The sequence below is a fragment of the Lissotriton vulgaris genome, chromosome 2_1, assembly GCF_964263255.1.
Source record: "Lissotriton vulgaris chromosome 2_1, aLisVul1.2, whole genome shotgun sequence".
Taxonomy (NCBI): Eukaryota; Metazoa; Chordata; class Amphibia; order Caudata; family Salamandridae; genus Lissotriton; species Lissotriton vulgaris.
Window position 1 is genome coordinate 870,014,674 of NC_141687.1, and position 19,928 is coordinate 870,034,601.

General features: G+C 46.3%; 2 protein-coding genes across 3 annotated transcripts in view; one reads left to right on the plus strand and one right to left on the minus strand.

The window, feature by feature from the left end:
• Nucleotides 1-13,438, minus strand: part of SIRT3 (sirtuin 3) — a 191,453-nt gene extending 178,015 nt beyond the window's left edge. The window contains exon 1 of one of the 2 annotated variants that reach the window (XM_086956382.1): nucleotides 13,371-13,438. The gene's annotated coding sequence lies outside the window, so the exon portion shown is untranslated. Of the gene's footprint in view, nucleotides 1-13,303 lie in introns of both variants that reach the window. The other variant, XM_086956383.1, reaches the window with a different exon arrangement.
• A 354-nt stretch (nucleotides 13,439-13,792) lies between these two features.
• PSMD13 (proteasome 26S subunit, non-ATPase 13) overlaps nucleotides 13,793-19,928 on the plus strand; it is a 108,207-nt gene continuing 102,071 nt past the window's right edge. Inside the window, exon 1 of the mRNA XM_086956384.1 lies at nucleotides 13,793-14,063. Within this exon, the coding sequence (XP_086812510.1) occupies nucleotides 13,963-14,063 (101 nt within the window). The 5' untranslated portion in view covers nucleotides 13,793-13,962. The remainder of the gene's footprint in view (nucleotides 14,064-19,928) is intronic.

Genomic DNA, 19,928 nt, shown 5'->3' on the forward strand with positions numbered 1-19,928 from the left:
TTTTAGTGCCTCCTTGTGTCTCTGAGACACAAGACACTGAGGCCATTGTGTGACGAGACCGGGTAGGGTGGAAGTAGGGAGGCCCCTTTAATGAAAGTGCCTGGAAACAGGGTGAGAATTATAGAGGCGGGACGTGTCTGCTGACTTAGCGTTCTGCAGCCAGGGGTGTCCAAAATCAGGTCTGCTGCTGTGGAGTCATTGAAGGCGCTTCTTACTGGGCAAGGACAAGGCTGCGAAAGCAACATCCACCCTCCCTAGGATTTTAGGGAAGGAACACTGCCCGCACCAACGATGCCCCCCCCCCCCCCACCTCATTACAACGCTGATAACAACTTGAAAATAAGATCGACGGAAGAAGAAAAGGAAACTATCTGTACACTGTCCCAATCCACTCTGGGCGAGGAGTCACAGTTCACGTTTCTGTAGTGGTCTGTATATAGTGTGTGTGGCTTCCCTAGCTACCCTTCCTGGGTCTCCTGTTACCGATAGGTCAGTTCTAGTTCCAACTATAGATCCTACAGAAAAAATCTGTTAAATAAGATAATTTTTACTTCTTTCTTGAAGGCAGAGAATGAGCTGTGTGTACGAGTTTCGGGGGGCAGCAAATTCAAAATTCCTGAAACTGAACCTGAGAAGCTGCTGTCAAAGGTTTCCTTTTTTGCTAAATCTTGGAGGTTCCAATAGGAGGAAGCTGGTATTCCTAAGAGAGGAGCCGCCTCCTGATGTCTTGAGTTTTGTGCCAGATATACGGGAGTCTTGAGCTGGAGGGCCTTGTGTATCAAGCAGGCTATCTTCAACTGGATCCTGGCTTTGAAAGGGAGAGATTTGAGAGAGGGAGAGATGTGGGTGAAACACCTCAATCCTGTAAACAGTCAAGCTCCGGCATTGAGAGTAGCTTCAAGAGTTACTGTTCTTGCTTTTAGCAGGCTTGTTAAAGTAGCACTCCTGTGTTTTAGTTTGGAGATGACTAGGGGCTGGGTTGCTATCTTGAAATCTGGAGGTGGTATATATATGGTTTTATCTTCCTGAGGAGAGTCATTCAGTGTCAAAGAACACACAATACATTAATTTACACACATTTATGATTCATTGTGAATGTACGGGGTGTTGCATAAGACAATGAGGGTTTTAAGGTATAAGAGTCACACAGAGCCTTATATGCTCAGAGTGCATAGCTGAGAGAAACACAAGGTCAAGGTTTGAAATATAAAGTGCCTGGGATTCTCTGTACTAATAAAGGGATCTCTATATCAAAAGCAGTAACCCACTTACCAATCTACAAAAAACTTAAATCTGTAATCTGCATGTTACATAATGTACTTTGCATGAGATACAAAAAACCTCTATTGCTACTTTGTGTCTCAAAACTATGATTAGAAAAAACACAGATCTTTCCAACAAGTGCACTATCCACCAGAGTTATCTTACCATTTACTGGGAGCACAAAGCTCTGTGCTGCAGGTGCCTTAACCACATGATATACTTTATTTTATAATGCAGCCTATTCAAGCAATGGCCGATTCAGAAAAGGGGGTGGTGATGAACAGAGTGTCTGAATTAAGCAGACCACTCTTACCCAGTCCAAAGATCAGGGCTTGATCCATCACCGTTATTTAGCTCACTGCACCATCCCAGCTCAGAACCTGGCTATATGCAAATCAGTCTGTCCCTGGCCCAGTGCATCATGGGAACAGGGCAGACTAAACTACCAAGCCAATTCTTCACCAGAAAGGAGACAAGCTTCCGGGGACCGGTTTCTGGCATTTCAGCCGTCGTCAGCCCGGCTTGCCTGAATCCTGATAGTGCAGTGAGCAAGGGACTCATGTCTGAGTATACCCTGCCACACCTATAGTGGCCAAAAACGATTCAGAAAAGGGGGTGGTGATGAACAGAGTGTCTGAATTAAGCAGACCACTCTTACCCAGTCCAAAGATCAGGGCTTGATCCATCACCGTTATTCAGCTCACTGCACCATCCCAGCTCAGAACCTGGCTATATGCAAATCAGTCTGTCCCTGGCCCAGTGCATCATGGGAACAGGGCAGACTAAACTACCAAGCCAATTCTTCACCAGAAAGGAGACAAGCTTCCGGGGACCGGTTTTTGGCATTTCAGCCGTCGTCGGCCCGGCTTGCTTGAATCCTGATAGTGCAGTGAGCAAGGGACTCATGTCTGAGTATACCCTGCCACACCTATAGTGGCCAAAAACGATTCAGAAAAGGGGGTGGTGATGAACAGAGTGTCTGAATTAAGCAGACCACTCTTACCCAGTCCAAAGATCAGGGCTTGATCCATCACCGTTATTTAGCTCACTGCACCATCCCAGCTCAGAACCTGGCTATATGACAGGAACAGACTAATTTGCATATAGCCAGGTTCTGAGCTGGGATGGTGCAGTGAGCTAAAAAACGGTGTTGGATCTAGCCCTGATCTCTTGACTGGGTGAGAGTATTCTGCTTAATTCAGAGACTCTGTCCGTCACCACCCCTTGTTGTTAAATATTTTGTCCACCCTAAGCGTGGAAGGGTATACTCAGATGTGAGTCCCTTGCTCATTGCACCATCAGGATTCAAGCAAGCCGGGCCGACGACGGCTGAAATGCCAGAAACCTGTCCCCGGAAGCTTGTTTCCTTCCCAGTGTAAGAATTGGCTTGGTAGTTTGGTTTGCCCTGTTCCCATCATGCACTGGGACAGGAACAGACTAATTTGCATATAGCCAGGTTCTGAGCTGGGATGGTGCAGTGAGCTAAAAAACGGTGTTGGATCTAGCCCTGATCTCTTGACTGGGTGAGAGTATTCTGCTTAATTCAGAGACTCTGTCCATCACCACCCCTTGTTCTTAAATATTTTGTCCACCCTAAGCGTGGAAGGGTATACTCAGATGTGAGTCCCTTGCTCATTGCACCATCAGGATTCAAGCAAGCCGGGCCGACGACGGCTGAAATGCCAGAAACCGGTCCCCGGAAGCTTGTTTCCTTCCCAGTGTAAGAATTGGCTTGTTAGTTTGGTTTGCCCTGTTCCCATCATGCACTGGGACAGGAACAGACTAATTTGCATATAGCCAGGTTCTGAGCTGGGATGGTGCAGTGAGCTAAAAAACGGTGTTGGATCTAGCCCTGATCTCTTGACTGGGTGAGAGTATTCTGCTTAATTCAGAGACTCTGTCCATCACCACCCCTTGTTGTTAAATATTCAAGCAATGGAGCCAGAACAGATTCGAAGTCACAGGTTTCATTGTTTCAAGTTTCTTTGTGGCAGAGATTTAAAAAAATAAATGGATAAATTGACTGCCAGGTTGCTTTTCATGACTCCGCCCCTATTTGTTGCCACATCTTGACCCCAAGTTATGGGTTCGCCGGAGTAACGTTTTTCCAATTCCAGCACTGGCTACTTGTGTGACAGTCATACTAATTCAGAGCACTACTCTGTGGTGGATAGCGAGTGTAGCCCCTTTAGTTGATGAGTGCTGACCCTAAGAAACATTCAGGTCACCCATCAAGATGGTTAATCTGCAGTACCAAATCTGTAACTTTCTTAGGCCTAAGGGCTACATTCATCATTTTACACAAAACAAAATACCAACACGAGTAGTTACTGTGAAACTAGATCTTATCAGTCTACAAATCAGCAAATAAAAATATAAAAACTACTTTTGGTTTTGCAGAAATCAGGGTAGCTAAAAATACTCTCTTGCCACAGAAAATTGAGATTGTACCAAAATTCTATAAAATTTGGGCTAATAGATAATGAATATATATTTACAAACCCGGCTGCCCCTTAAACTATTTGCATAATCAGAGCCTAGCACAGAATAAGCCCTCGAGTTTTAAAGATTCATAGTTTTGACAGTTGATTGGCTGAATCATAGCTGCCTAGGCCCTAGCACTGAACAATATAAATGACTAGCTGCACACATATAAGCGTGAAAGCAGTTTATATGAACGTGTTAGGCCTACGGACCTTCTAGTTTTCTCAACAGTACCATGAAACATTTTTGCCGAATAAATAAAAAGTATATCCACATTAACAGAACAGTTCCTGTGAACAGGACTTAATCCTTTGATGCTAAATGAAAAGGCTGACATTGCATGGCGTCGGTATGGCGAATTCCAGGCGTTGGCCCCTTGTGGCCCCCAAGGTGAGCAGAGGGAGCCCATATTTCAAAAATGCAGACCCCAGGGGGTGCATCAGCCAACACAATACCTCTTGTGTCAAGAGGGGTCCCCTTGATTTGCCCACAACGGTTGCAGAAGCCCTGTGACAGGACTGCCTGACTTTAAAATGGCGTCAGTCAGGTGATTTCAGGCTTAGGCATGCAGCCTCTGGCCTAGGCCGCAGAACAGGCCCCCTACGTTTCCCCGCCTTCCCCAACCTAGGCAGGCCACCCATTGCCCCGTTCGCCGTCCAGTGGCAGTTTTCAGAGCACAGATGAGTTACGGGACGCCCAGATTACCGTGAGTTGGGGGGGGGGGGGGCAGTCATTGGCATTATACAGCACGATCTCTGCGCCTTCCCAACGTGCTACCACTACGCTCCATCACCTTTCTACAGAAAGGCCCCGGATTGATGCCGTGCTCCAGTCCCTATGTTGCCAAAGAAAGCACACAACACCAAGGTCTTTAACTTCTTCACCCCAGCCAGCTTGGTGGTGGATAAAGAGGGGAGGTCCCAATGCTGGCATGATTTAATACATTCTATGACCGTTATCCGCCGATTACATTACTAAGGGCCTAATACCCCACCTTGATGCCGCAGTAAATGTGTGGTTGGACCAGAGTCTTTTGCCCTGCTAACCTTGACGCCTCTTGACTGCACATTAATCGTATAACTTCATTCGATGACCGGAATATGTGCCCTCTTCTTTATATACTTCTCCTCGCTACCCTAGTGGCACCTTCCGCTTCTTTCCCACCACCCTCCACCTCCTCATTTTCCTAACATGGCCACCACTCGAGTTAAGTCTGGAATTAACTGCTTCAAAATAATGTATCCCCCAAATCTGTCTAAAGCCTAAGCAAAACAGTTCAAGCATAAGACCATTGAACAATTTCCTGATTGCCTCTTTCATGACCAATTCCACAATGGTCGCTATAGCATTTTTTTCACTCACGACATCCCCTCCTGGTCCACCAGCTTCTATAACTCCTTCAACGTCACCTCCTCCTTATCTATCCCACATGGGCAACAGCTAAAAATTTCCCCCTCTATTTATTTTAATGGCTCCCTCACTATTTCATTTTATAACAATGATACTGTCTTGATTCAAGCTAAAGACACCTGTCTCGCTCTCTTTGACCTCCTCTTCCCATCCCTACTCCCCACCCCTGCGACTGTGATCTCCCTTGATTCTTCATATAGTTCCATCCTTTACTCTCTATCTCCTCCCCTGCCCCCCTATGCTCCAATAGACCGCTCCCCCCCGGAGGCACAGGCCGACCCTCCTCCCCCACTTCCCCTTCCCTGCCCTCCCCTCTCCCATTCTTCCCCCTCCCATTGTGCACTTACACATAACACTTCAGCCATACCGCTAGCTAATTCTCCCCTCTTCCTCTCTGCACCTTCCCGGTACTCTAATGTTACCTCCCCCCACCCCTACCCACCACCCCCTTAGTTGATCCACCCTTCCTACAACCTGTTCTACAAGCTAACTTTCCATACTTCCCCCTTTTCTCTCCTCTTCTCTTCTCCCCTACTGGCTCCCCCCCTCGTCTTGTACCCTGAACTCTTCACACACCCCTTGCATCTCTCTTCATCTTCCCATTCCTCCAGTAATGCTGCTAAACCCCTTATCCTCCCTCGGTAATTTCTTCCTTTTCCCTCCCTTGGACCTATCAGAACCATTTTCTTTCTTAAACTACTCTCTAGCCCAATCCCTTCCACTGGTGCCTGTCCCCTCACACTCACCTCTCCTAGCGTACGGGACTTTTTAAGCCCCCTCACCTCTCTTCTCCCCGAACCTTCTGCCATTCCATTTCCCCTCCCTGCTTTCCACCCTTCCTCCTCGTCCCTCACCTGTCTCCTCCTAAATATGACCTCAATTCTTCTCCTCTTTTCAACATCAGCGTAGATAACTCTCTTTTCTCCTCAGATGCACCAATAACCACTCTCAACCACCATTTATCTCCACCTTTTATCCTTGTACCGCAATACCCCCCAAACCCCCACCTCTCCCTGCCCTCCCTCGCCAATTGCACTCCCTCCTGTATCCATCGAGCCACCTAACATTCCGAGCTCAGCCCTACTCTCTCTGGAAAATTAGTTAGGATCTCTCATCGCCTCCATCTCCCAGCTTGAAGCTTCCATCTCACTCTTAAGCACTAAGATATCCACCTTTCCAAACATTCCAATTCCCTTGGCAAATACTCACTTCCCCAAACTCCAGAGAAGCACCTTGCTCCCACGCCTCAAAAAAGCCAATCACAATCTGTCTTCTGCAGACATCGCTAACCTACTGGCTAGTTACAAGACCTCTAATTCCATCCCATCCACTTTCCTCTCCAAGTAAGTCTACTCTGTACACTATTCCGACCATCTCTTCTGTCAGAGCTAATCATCTAGCGTGTTCCTCCCTGGGACCCTCTTACAAGAACATTATCCCTATCACCCCTCAAAGCCCAAACGCCCCAGTCACCAAAACAGTCTTGTTAGAGTTATGCTGTTTGCTCCACAACTGCAGATCTGCAATCAACACAAACTGGAAATTTCTGACACCGTCACTCTCTACAATCTCGACATTCTCTTCCTCACAGAGACCTGGTTCAATGACACCTATCATTCTATGTTTGATTTTCTGTTACCCACCGACTATTCTATCTTTAGAAATGACAGAACAGACAAAGTTGGGGGAGGTGTTGCAATCATCTTTAGAAACGCTCTTCAACTTAAGGATTTTCCTAACAGCTCCTTCCGTACATTTGAATGCCTGTCTCTTGAGCTTCAAGTGCAACACTGCTCACCCTTCAGATTTCATGCCATTTATCTCCCACCTGGTGGCTGCTCTTCTTCTTTGGAGGAACTCATCGACTTCATCAGCGACCGATACTCGCAAAGTAACAGACAGATCTTCCTGGGAGACTTCAATCTTCACCTGGGCTTCTTTGAAGATTCCTCTGCTAATAGACTTGCCACCTTTCTCTCAGCAAATTATCTTTTCCAACACTGTACTGAAACAACACACTCTAAAGGCTCAATTCTGGACCTTGTTATATCTAAAGCAGACATGCTTCTTATTGCTATCCCAATTCATGTAGACTGGTCTGACCACTTCCTCATTCCCTTCTCTCTTCACCTATCACACTCTATAACTCTTGGCAAACCTAAAATGACTACTACCTGGTTCCATAACACCAAAAACATTGACCTTGACACTCTCTGTGATTCTGCTATGCAATCACTTCCAAGGCTTGACCCTAACTTGGATGTCAACAAACTCACTTCCCAATGCCTCTCAGTCCTTGCAGTCGAAATCGATAATGTCGGTCCACTTAAAAGCAAAAGGAAAAGGCCTATTCCTTCAGCACCTTGGTTCAACAAATCCCTTTATGAAGAAAGGAAGAACCTGAGAATCCTGGAGAAACAATGGAGACAATCTCCATCCACCACTAATCTTGCTACTCTACGTTCAGCAAGATCAAATTACCACAACACATCCTCCATGAAAAAACATCACACTTCAGAACCCTCCTCGACTCAGCCAAAAACAGACCCAAAAAACGATTTGACCTCATGAAAAATCCAAACTGCTCTTCCCCAACCATCAAGCCTAATACTTCTCCAAAGAAAGCAGCAGAATTTGCTATATTTTTGGGCAGAAAAGTGAAATCATTGGTGGATCAGGTCAATCATCCTACCTCTTAGAGGAGCGCAAATCCTTAGTCATTTGGCAGAACTTTGAAATCATCTCTGAAGATGCCCTCCTCAAATGCATCATCGAAACAAAGCCCTCTAACCATTCTTTTGACCCCATCCCTAGTGACCTTCACATTGACTTCTACACCCATACTCTTTCCTATGGGACTAGTTTGGTTAACCTCTTCCTCAGTCAAGGCTTCCTTCCTGTTGCCCTTAAAACAGGACACGTTACCCCTCTTCTTAAAAAACTCACCGCTGATGCGAACGACCTCAACAACTTCCGCTTCATCACTAACCTCCCTTTTCTTGCGAAACAACTTTCCTGTCATATTAAGGATAATGATCTTCTTGAAAATTTCCAGTCTGGTTTAATTCAAAACAGCAGCACTGAAACAGCCCTGCTGCAAGTGATCGACGATGCGCTGTGTATATTCAATTCAGGGTAATCTCTATCCTTGCACCCACTTTGTTCAATCTCCATCTGGAACCATTGGGAAATCTTTTAAGTAAATTTAGGTTCCTCTACCATCTCTATGTGGATGACGCTCAAATCTACCATTAAGGTGTCTTCCACACACGATATCTCAATCCTCAACTTTACTCTCTACTCTATTCAAAACTGGATTTAGCTCATCAACTCATTCTGAATCCCTCCAAAACGGAATTCCTCCTCCTCTCTACCTCACTATCTGGCGAATATACATAACAATGCGGCCAAAACACTGCGCTGCCATTAACATGTATCTTTTACAACGTAAGTCGTTACCACGACTTGCGCTGGAGGGCGCTGTAGACTAAGGAATAGTAGATTTACTATTCCAACACCTTCCCTACTGTACGTAGGCTGGAGTTGGAATAGTAAATCTTACTATTCCTAAGTCCAGCACCTTACAGCGCAAGTCGTGGTAACGACTTGCGTTGTAAAAGATGCGTTTTGATGTACCGTGATCTAAAAGATCGCGTTGTAAAATCATACAACCCACTATCTCCTCCTCCTGTTCAATCTTGGATGGATCAGCTGAATCTACTTAACAATAAACCTATCATTTTTTACAGTGCAAAATCCCTTGGTGTCTAACTTGACAAAAGGCTGAATCTACTCTCCCATATCAATTCCATTGCAAAGAATGCTCAATACCAACTGCGCCTTCTTCGGGGGATTTGACGCTTCTTTCCGGAGCAAGACCTAAAAACTCTGGTCCAAATGCTGGTTCTCTCTAGATTGGACTATTGCAATTCTCTTCTTACAGGCCTTCTCAAATCCCACCTGTCCCCTCTTAAATCCGGTCTCCATTCATCAGCTTGTTTTATATTTGGGGCCAAAAGAAGTGACCACATCACACCCATTATGTCTTCCCTCCGTTGGCTTCCTATCGAGGCAAGATCAGTCTACAAGACTGCCTGTAACACCCACAAAGCCTTGCACACTTCCTCCCCTCGATACCTGGCAAATAAACTGAAAATCTCCGGAGGCTCTAGACCAGGGGTACTCTTAGTACGGCCCGCGGGCCGGTGGCGGCCCGGCAAGCCTTCCCTGGCGGCCCGCGGACCTTGCAGACATTGTACCCGAGTTTTTATTAATTTATTTTTTTAAGATGTCTGCAGCCAGAGCGCGACTCAGACTCTGCTGCTCTGTGGGGGCCGGGTGATTCCCGCCATAGTCAGAGTGGGGCTGCAGGGGCACTGAGAGGTGAACCAAGCCTCCTTTACATGCCAATGGTCTTTTAAAGACCTGTGAAGTGCTTGGGTGCGGCTGTGTGTGTGCGCCTGGAAGCTGTCACAGCCCGGGCACACACAGGCAGGGTGAGGAGGGAGAGCGAGCGAGAGAGGGAGAGCGAGGGAGGGAGAGCAAGCAAGGGAGCGAGGGAGAGTGAGGGAGGGAGAGGGAGGGAGGGAGAGCAAGCGAGGGAGAGCGAGGGAGGGAGGGAGGGAGAGCAAGCAAGGGAGGGAGAGAGAGAGAGGGAGGGAGAGCGAGGGAGGGAGGGAGAGCAAGCGAGGGAGGGAGAGTGAGGGAGGGAGGGATTGAGAGTGAGGGAGGGAGAGCGAGGGAGGGAAAACAAGCGAGGTGGCGAGGGAGGGAGAGGGAGCGGGAGGGAGAGGGAGGGAGGGAGAGCGAGGGGGGGAGAGTGAGAGAGAGGGAGCGAGGGAGAGCAAGGGAGGGAGAGCGAGGGAGAGGGAGGGAGGGAGGGAGGGAGGGGGAGGGAGAGCGAGGGAGAGCGAGAGCGAGGGAGGGAGAGTGAGGGAGGGAGAGGTAGGAAAAGTGAGGGAGGGAGGGAGAGCGAGGGAGAGCAAGCGAGGGAGGCAGAGCGAGGGAGGGAGAGCAAGGGAGGGGGAGGGAGAATGAGGGAGGGAATGGGAGGGAGGAGAGTGAGGGAGGGAGGGAGAGTGAGAGGGAGCAAGGGAGGGAGAGCGAGGGAGGGAGAGGGAGGAAGGGAGAGGGAGGGAGGGAGGAAGAGTGAGAGAGAGGGAGAGGGAGGGAGAGCGAGGGAGAGCAAGGGAGGGAGAGCGAGGGAGAGTGAGAGCGAGGGAGGGAGAGGGAGAGCGAGGGAGGGAGGGAGAGTGAGGGAGGGAGAGTGAGGGAGGGAAAGGTAGGGAGAGGGAGGGAGGGAGAGCGAGGGAGGGCGAGCGAGGGAGGGAGAGCAAGCGAGGGAGAGCGAGGGAGGGAGTGGGAGGGAGGGAGAGGGAGGGAGGGAGAGGGAGGGATAGAGAGGGAGGGAAAGAGAGGGAGGAGAGAGAGCGAGCGAGAGAAGGAGGGAGAGCGAGAGAGAAGGAGGGAGAGCGAGAGAGGAGGGAGAGCGAGAGAGAATGAGCGAGAGCGAGGGAGACAGAGTGAGGGAGACAGAGTGAGGGAGACAGAAGGAGAGAGACAGAAGGAGAGAGAGGGAGACATCCGAGAGAGGGAGACCTCAGAGTGAGTGGAGGGAAGGAGAGAGAGGGAGACCTCAGAGTGAGGGAGAGGGAAGGAGAGAGAGGGAGAGCAAGCGAGGGAGAGGGAGCGGGAGGGAGGGAGAGCGAGGGGGGGAGAGTGAGAGAGAGGGAGCGAGGGAGAGAGAGGGAGAGCAAGGGAGGGAGAGCGAGGGAGAGGGAGCGCGGGAGAGGGAGGGAGGGAGAGCAAGGGAGAGCGAGAGCGAGGGAGGGAGAGTGAGGGAGGGAGAGGTAGGAAAAGGGAGGGAGGGAGAGCGAGGGAGAGCAAGCGAGGGAGGGAGAGCAAGAGAGGGAGAGCAAGGGAGGGGGGAGGGAGAGTGAGGGAGAGAGAATGAGGGAGGGAGTGGGAGGGAGGAAGAGTGAGGGAGGGAGGGAGAGTGAGAGAGAGGGAGCAAGGGAGGGAGAGCGAGGGAGGGCGAGGGAGGGAGAGGGAGGGAGAGCGAGGGAGGGAGGAAGAGCAAGGGAGGGAGAGCGAGGGAGAGGGGGAGGGAGGGAGAGTGAGGGAGGGAAAGGTAGGGAGAGGGAGGGAGGGAGAGCGAGGGAGAGCAAACGAGGGAGGGAGAACGAGCAAGGGAGGGAGAGCGAGGGAGGGAGGGAGAGGGAGCGCGAGGGAGGGAGGGGAGGGAGGGAGAGCAAGAGAGGGAGGGAGCGAGGACGAGGGAGGGAGGGAGAGGGAGCACGAGGGAGGGAGGGAGAGGAAGAGGGAGGGAGGGAGAGCAAGAGGGAGCGAGTGAGAGCGAGGGAGGGAGAGCGAGGGAGGGAGGGAGAGGAAGCACGAGGGAGGGAGAGCGAGGGAGAGGGAGGGAGGGAGGGAGAGCAAGAGGGAGCGAGTGAGAGCGAGGGAGGGAGAGCGAGGGAGGAGGGAGAGCAAGAGGGAGCGAGGGAGGGAGAGCGAGGGAGGGAGAGCGAGGGAGGGAGCGCGAGGGAGGGAGCGGGAGGGAGGGAGAGCGAGGGAGAGCAAGGGAGGGAGAGCGAGGGAGGGCGAGCGAGGGAGAGCGAGCGAGGGAGAGCAAGCGAGGGAGAGCAAGGGAGGGAGAGGGAGGGAGGGAGAGAGAGGGAGGGAAAGAGAGGGAGGGAGAGAGAGGGAGCGAGAGAAGGAGGGAGAGCGAGAGAGAAGGAGGGAGAGCGAGAGAGGAGGGAGAGCGAGAGAGAATGAGCGAGAGCGAGGGAGACAGAGCGAGGGAGACAGAGTGAGGGAGACAGAAGGAGAGAGAGGGAGACATCCGAGAGAGGGAGACCTCAGAGTGAGTGGAGGGAAGGAGAGAGACGGAGACCTCAGAGTGAGGGAGAGGGAAGGAGAGAGAGGGAGACCTCAGAGGGAGGGAGACAGAAGGAGGGAGACCTCCGAGTGAGGGAGAGGGAAATAAGAGTGATGGAGAGGGAGACAGAGGGAAGGAGAGAGGGGGCGACAGAAGGAAGGAGGGAGAGGGAAGGAGAGAGAGGGAAATAAGAGTGAGGGAGAGGGAAATAAGAGTGAGGGAGAGGGAAATAAGAGTGAAGGAGAAGGAAACAGTCAGTGTGAGTGAGACAGAGGAAGAGAGGGAGTGAGACAGTCAGAGGGAGTGAGACAGAGGGAGAGATGGAGTGAGACAGTCAGAGTGAATGAGACAGAGGGAGAGATGGAGTGAGACAGTCAAGAGTGAATGAGACAGAGGGAGAGATGGAGAGAGGGAGTGAGAGAATCAGAGTGAGTGAGACAGAGAGAGAGAGGAAAAGAGGGAGAGGGAGGGAGGGAGAAAGAGAGAGAGGGAGGGAGAGGGAGAAAGAGAGAGAGAGAGAGAGAGAGAGAGAGAGATGCGTGTATGCCGGGTCTGGTGGCTCAGTGGACGAAGGCGTCCGCTGCAGGGACCTGTGATCAACCTCATGGTCACAGTTTTTTTTTGCTCTAGCCCCGCCCCCATCCCCACTGACCCCGTCCCCACCAGTGCGGCTCTCTGACACAAACCACACTGTAAATTAGGGCGCCGAGAGAAAGTTTATGAGTACCCATGCTCTAGACCTTCTCAAAATGTGGAAAATGTACAGCTTGAGCCCTCACTTTCAAAAGGGAAAGATCGGTGGCTCAATCCTTCTCAGGCAATGCGGTGAGTATCTGGAACTCGCTTCCTCCACTGCTCTGTACCACCTCCTCTACCCGGACCTTCAAAACTGACCTCAAATCTCTTCTCTTCCAAAGACACTTCCAGAACTAATACACCCCTTTTCAAGTCCCTCGATGAAGTTCTTTCACTATTGAAAATTTGTATTCTATACCTGTACAAGCGTCATCCTAGTGTATTTGTAATTTTTAAGTGACTGCCATCTATTGCTATATTATGCCTCTTCTTATATCTCGTTTGCTTCTGTAACATGTACATTTGTAACATTCTCCTCATGAAACGTTCTTGGTTCTATTGTGAAGCGCTCTGACGCCTTTGGGTTAAGTTCGCGTTATATAAAAATGCATAAATGAATGAATAAATAAATCCACTGCTTAAACCTTGGGCGAACCAATTAATAAATCCGTTAACACTGAGGAATGTGCATACTTATAACGTGGGTAAGTGCACTCTGGGGCAACGTACTGGTGCATCTGACAGCACTGCTTGTTTCTACCTGTTGTACTCTTCAGACGGAAGCTCTCTCCTTGCCACTGACTGCTGCCCCAGCTTCTAGGACTAGCGCGCCCACAATGTTTGTATTAGAGGGACACACGCTTTTAAGGTATCTAATCGTTCAGCAAGCTCCTCGTTGACAAACATTCGACATACTAGTTTGTTTTCCTGTATTAGGTCTCTCGATCCAGAACTCCGCTAAATATTGGATATCGCCAGTGTCTTCTTGAAAAATAAATCCACTATACCGTAAATCAGGCGGACACTACTTACAATATTCGGAGTTATAAATATATCACAGGCTGCGTAAATGTGTTAAGTGTGAAAAAACATTATTTTCTGTAGTGCCAGACCTCGTCTTTATGATACCTAATCTGAGTGCTCCTGTATTCGAAGTGTTACGGGACTTCCCGGCATGCCGTTGGTTGCAGGTCTGCCGGAAGTGAGTGAGCATCCTTCACTGTTCTCTTCCGGGTGCCGCACCGGTCTGTTGAATAGTCATTTGTGAGAAGTGAAGACAGAATAGATATCAACTAATTCGTCGAAACCTGTTTATACGGTTCCAGAACAACTTCCCCTCAAGCGGCTCAGCCATGAAAGATGTGTCGGGCTTCCTTCAGCAGCAGCAGAGCCTGAGCTCGGACCCAGAGGAAGCAGCGGTATGGAACCGCCTGGAGGAGTTCTATGGAAAGAAGTGAGAGACGCGGAGAGTACATGAATTTGGCTGGGGAGAGAGTGTTAGGGAATATGTGACAGAACATTATAAATACAGTAGGAGTGACGCAGTGAATAGGTTAGGATTAAAGGGTTTTTGGGGACTGGGTGTGTTGGTATAGTTGAGCGACTGGCGGTAGAAGGAACGAGTGGGCCATAACGTGCTAGAAGGAAGGTTTAAAGCTAATCGAAGTGTAGGCAGTGGTTGGTTCCAGGCATGGGGTTAAAAAGAGAATGATTTCAGGGATTGAGGGAACTAGAGAGCACCTGCTAAATGCATACAAAGTGGGCATGGTTGGTGTGGTTGTGGAACTTTAGAAACCATCCGTTTGACTGAACAACGAACTGTAAAATCTACCTTTCTCAGCAGGTCTGTACATTGAGATGACAGCTTAATACAGTGTTTGGCGTGTCACATTTAGAATCATAGATGGTAAATCCAAGATGAAAAACATCCCTGTAATTCCCTTTTAACAAACTCCGATTATATGTTATGTATGAACCCTCCACAATTAAGCAGTGGCAGAGTGTAATAAGTCCAATGGGCTACAGGTGTACTTTAAAGATGTATGCTTTATTGATACGTTTCTTTGATGGAGGTAAGTATCAAGCATAAGTAATACAGGAAAGTAAGCCCAAAGGGAGAGCCCCACCAGGAGCAGCCTCCTTGCCGCTCAGCCCATCCTCTCAACTGCCACTCCACACACAGGCATACCAGCATTCCATACACTCATCACACATACCAACATTCCAAGCTCACTCACACTGGCTGAGCAGCAAGGCAGATAACTAGGAAAGGTACATTACCAGCAAATACTAGCATACTACACAGAGCAATGACGGTGGAGCTATATATAACATGGTGTCTGTTATGTATTGCTGTCTCAATGGTAAAGTAATATATATATATATATATATATATATATATATATATACTTATATATACTTATATACTTGAAGATGAAAGATCACAAGAAAACAACAGCCAGCCAGGTGTATATATATATATATATATCAGCCAGGTCAAAAATCTGGATACAATGAGTCACAAACAAATAAAATATCCAAGAAAGAAGTGACTCAAACAGATAGATTTACCAAAAGAACAAAAATATATTTCCACTACAACGTTTCAGCTTCCGCCTTCCTCAGGTAGTTTCAAGATGGTAAGCTCAGTGGCTGCACAGATGACAACAGCTGAATTTTCAAAAAGCATCGAGTGAAGATTCCATTTGAAATGTGGAATCAATGCAGTCCTGGGAGTTCTTGAGATATGCAGTAATCAGGTTGTATTGTCAGTAATGTTCAGTTCATTTGGATGCAATGATTATATCACCTGCCATCGTTGACTAACCCCAGCACCTCCCATGCCTTCCGTCTCTCAGAGAACACTGTCAGCTTGGTCTGGAATACCTCTATGATGAGGCAACAGTGAATAACGAGTTTTGTTATGAGCTGCTGCTACGTCATAACAGTGAGTGATCAGATTTAGAAATTGAAATGAACGCTAGACTGTATCAGAGCTATATATAACAGATTATGGAAGGGTTTGGCTTGTAGCAAGGCTCTGAATTTGCCACCTTTATAATTATACAAGAGTCTGAATATAGTGAGAACAATGGAGCGGTGTACTCCCAGAATGATGTAACATTAATAAAGAAGCTCGATCAGTGTCTTCGTTGAAACAGTCTTTATTTTGGAAAATCCAAATGCATAGAAAAATACACCAGCCAACGTTTTTTGTTTATGAAATGAACTTCGTCAGGCCAAGAAATGTATAGGATGAAAGTGTCACTAGTGCTTTCATAAGGTCTGGAAAGCGTCACGCAGTATGATGACTGTGAAGACACATGGGCCTCCTTGATAAGGGCCAGCAGGAAATGACCTGAATAGATGGTCACAGCGTGTCAGCTAACCATTCAGCAGACACTGATCGAGCTTCTTTATTAATGTTACATCATTCTGGGAGTGCACCGCTCCATTGTTCTCACAGTTCTGTTTCCTGGCCTGGCGGGTTGAAGTATTGTATACAGCAAAACCTCCTACACAATTTTTTAAAGAACACTGCAAGCTGGCAATTTTTCTCGGGACTATTTTTGAATCATGCTTTATCTTTATTTTTTACTTTTAAGATATTGGGTGCTCACACACCTGTCCTGATGATGGTTTTGAATATTTGAGATCGAAACGCCATCAACCCTATTACAACCAAACCCCTTTGATTTGTGTATAAGGAGTTTTTATGTTGTCAATGTGATGTATGTTTTTATAAACTGAAATGAAGATGAATCCAAGGATGGTTAAGGTAGAAGCTTGTTTAATCGAAGAGCACAGTACAAGTAATCCAGCATAGATCAGCATCAAGGATAACTGACTCTTACAAAGGATGCACATCAAGATGACATATGTAACATTCCACATTCAGCAATGACATAAGAGAGAATGTGTGTGATTAAAGGAGCAGTACAAAAGTAAGCAACACAACACATCCCCCTATCCAATAATAAAAAGAAAAAAAAGAAAAGAAAAAGAAACATACAATGAGTGAAAACAAATACTACAGATAATAACAAAATTTGTGATAACCCCTTAACCATTATTAGTGATATAATCTTTAAGCCACGAGGGAACCACCCTCTTCCTTGAGGAATGGCGGAGAGTAGAATCCTCACCAGAAACAAAACAATCATCCATAGGAGTGACAACAGACTCCTCAGAAATATCGCTATGGGAATTTAAGTTATTGCTTTCAGTAACAACCACACTAGGATCAGGAACCTCACACGAACTTGGGCAACTAACCACTCCAGAATTATGAGAAGAATCCAAATTGCCATTAGAGTCATCAACCTCCAAATCTTCAGGTTTCCACATGCGATTAAAAATTTCAAGTTTAGAAGAAGAACCAGGATTACATCTGGCAACTCTACTTAAATTCCAAACTTTCCCATTACTAAGTTTAACTGAATTTTTCAAAATTTCCAATACTTGGAAAGGTTCAGAAAAGGTAGACTCACCTTTCTGTACCTTAAAAGGTTTTTTAATTCTAACCCAGTCACCGACATTTATTGTGACCTCCTTTGATCCATGCTTCAAATCATGATATCTCTTACTTTTATCATGGACCTGAACTAACCGTGCCTTAACTAAATCCTTTGAGTAGGGATCAATTTCACCAGAAAATAACCAAGTGGGAATGGTTCTAGAACGTGGGTTCCTACTCTTCATTAAAACAAAAGTAGAAATACCCGTAGAATCATTCACAGTAATGCGATAGTTCCAAACAACCTTTCCAACCTGAGTTTGCCAATCCAGATTATTGCTAATAGAAAGTTGAATAGTATTCTTTAGTACCCTGTTAAAACGCTCCACAACACCATTGCCACCAGGATTGTAAAGGGACGTAGTCCTATGTCTAATACCAAGTTTGCTAAAATACCTTTTCGCCTTAACTGATAAGAACTGAACACCATTGTCGGTGAGAATGCAAGAGGGAATACCTTCAGCAACAAAAGTTTCATCCAGAAAACTTAAAACGGAATCAGTATCTGCTCTCTCTACAACTTTGACCACAGGCCATTTAGAAAACAAATCAATGATAACCCAAGATGGAAATAGGGTCTCCTAAATAACCTTCAGGGTGGATATCTGATGGTAACAATTTCTCCCCCACATGTTGAATAAATGAAGATTTCCACATATCTTCATTGACAATGGTATAAGGTGAGCCGGAATCGGCATACATTTTTACAACTACACCACCAATACTCATTGTACAAATAGGTTTGTTAACCATGTCCTCATCTCTTATTCTTAGAACTAATTTGTCATGAACATTCATCACTAGATTGTCCTCAACATCATTTTCAAAATTCTCTTCCTCATCAATGTCATTCACGAAATTTACCTTACTTCTCTTTTTCCTATTACATGCTTTCGTTAAATGACCTTTCAAATCACAACTAGAACATTTGGTTTTCAACCCAGGACATCCTTTGAAGTCAGCCAAATGGTCTAAACTGTTGCATCTGTAACATTTAAGTTTAAAATTTGAGGAGGATTGAGGATGTTTAGTTGAAGAAAACTTGTTGTTAGAACTAAAAGACTGCCTAGAACTATAGTTATACTTTTTTTTATCAGTAGCATTAACTTTGCAAACTGCATCATTAGTCATTGCACTATTATCATTCTTTATCACATTAGCGCATCTGCCAGACATTTCTGCCTTGCGTGCAATGGCAAGAATATCATCAAGAGGAGAGTCCCCATTTATCCATAACCTATCCTGTATGGAGGTATTGTAAGAATGCATAACGATTTGGTCTCTAATTAGCTCTTCTTGTAGAACACCAAATTTGCAATCCAAAGACAATTTCTTCAAATCAGCTAAAAAATGATCAATATTTTCTTCTTTAGTCTGTTTCCTAGAGAAAAATTTATACCTCGTTACGCCAATACACACCTTAGGAGCGAAATAAGTGTCTAAATGTAAAAGTGCTAACATATAAACATTTAAATCACCAGGAAAGGAGGGTTTAGTCATAGTTTCATAAACTTTTAGTCCAACAGGACCTAAGGAATGAAGAAGAAGTCTCTTTTTCTGAGCATGAGACATTTTTCCATCCTCATCTAATGCAGCAATGTAATTACAAAAATAAGGCTTCCATTCCAACCACTTAAGTGGTGGTTCATTACCAGAAACCCAAAATGCCTGAGGAGGACTAATATTGTAGTTAGGTTGAGTCATCCTAAATTAAACCTACTGCTACAATAATTAAAAAAAAACTTAGATGATGAAAATTGCTGGATTAGATGCTTTAAATCTATCACTAACTGTGCTAGAACACAATTAAAATGAAAGTTATGCAAATAAAAATGTACTGTAAATCAGCAGATAAAAATGTACTGTAAATCAATAATAAAATATTAAAATAACAAGGTGTGCGAATCACCGTGGATGGTAACTCGCTTGAAAGTAGAGAAAGTGTGCGAATCACTGTTACTTGTAACTCGCTGTTGGAATTATTCTAATCCTCTTCTTCTCTTTTGCGAGTCACCGCCGAAAGTAACACGCTGATCAGGTAGGACAAGGTGTGCGAATCACCGTTAAGGTAAACCGCTGTTGAAATAATCCAAATAGTCACTCCGTTTCCAAGGTAGAACTGTTTTGTTTGAAGTTATAAAGAAAACTTGAAACGACGGTGTCCGCGCCTTCAAGTTTTACTAAAATGGCCGCCGTTACGCTGCAACGTGTTACGTCACACGTGAACTCCCAGAATTCACAGCGGAACGTTGTAGCAGCTTCAATGAGGGAACGCCGTGAAACAGCAATGAGTTCGTCGTTCAGAATTGTTTACCTTCGGAATTGGTGTGAGCGCTGGAGCGAGTTCGTCGTTCAGAATTGTTTACCTTCAGAATTGGTGCGAGCGCTGGAGCGAGCTGAATGCGAGTTGGCAAGCGTATTAAATAACGGTAACGCTTATACAAGTTAAGACACTTCTCAATAATAGCGGTAAAAAAGCACTTTCTTTAAGTTACCAATTCCATTAACACAATGTCATTTCAGTTAAACGAAAGGCTGATTTTTAAAGGAGAAGTTAAAGTTCTTGTTTTTCTATTCGCAAAAAAGCTCGTATTTAAAGTTAAACGCTCAAAATTAAGATATGCAAGAGCATATAAGATTAATCCAAAGGTAAATGGAGTATACAGTATAATTACCAAGTCCAAAGGTTGAATAATGTCCTTCTTAGAGAAATGAGGAAATCAGATAAAAATCCCAAATTAGATCAGGTATCCACGTGGGTTCTGCTCTTCGAATCCCGTCGCCAGTGAAATGAAGATGAAT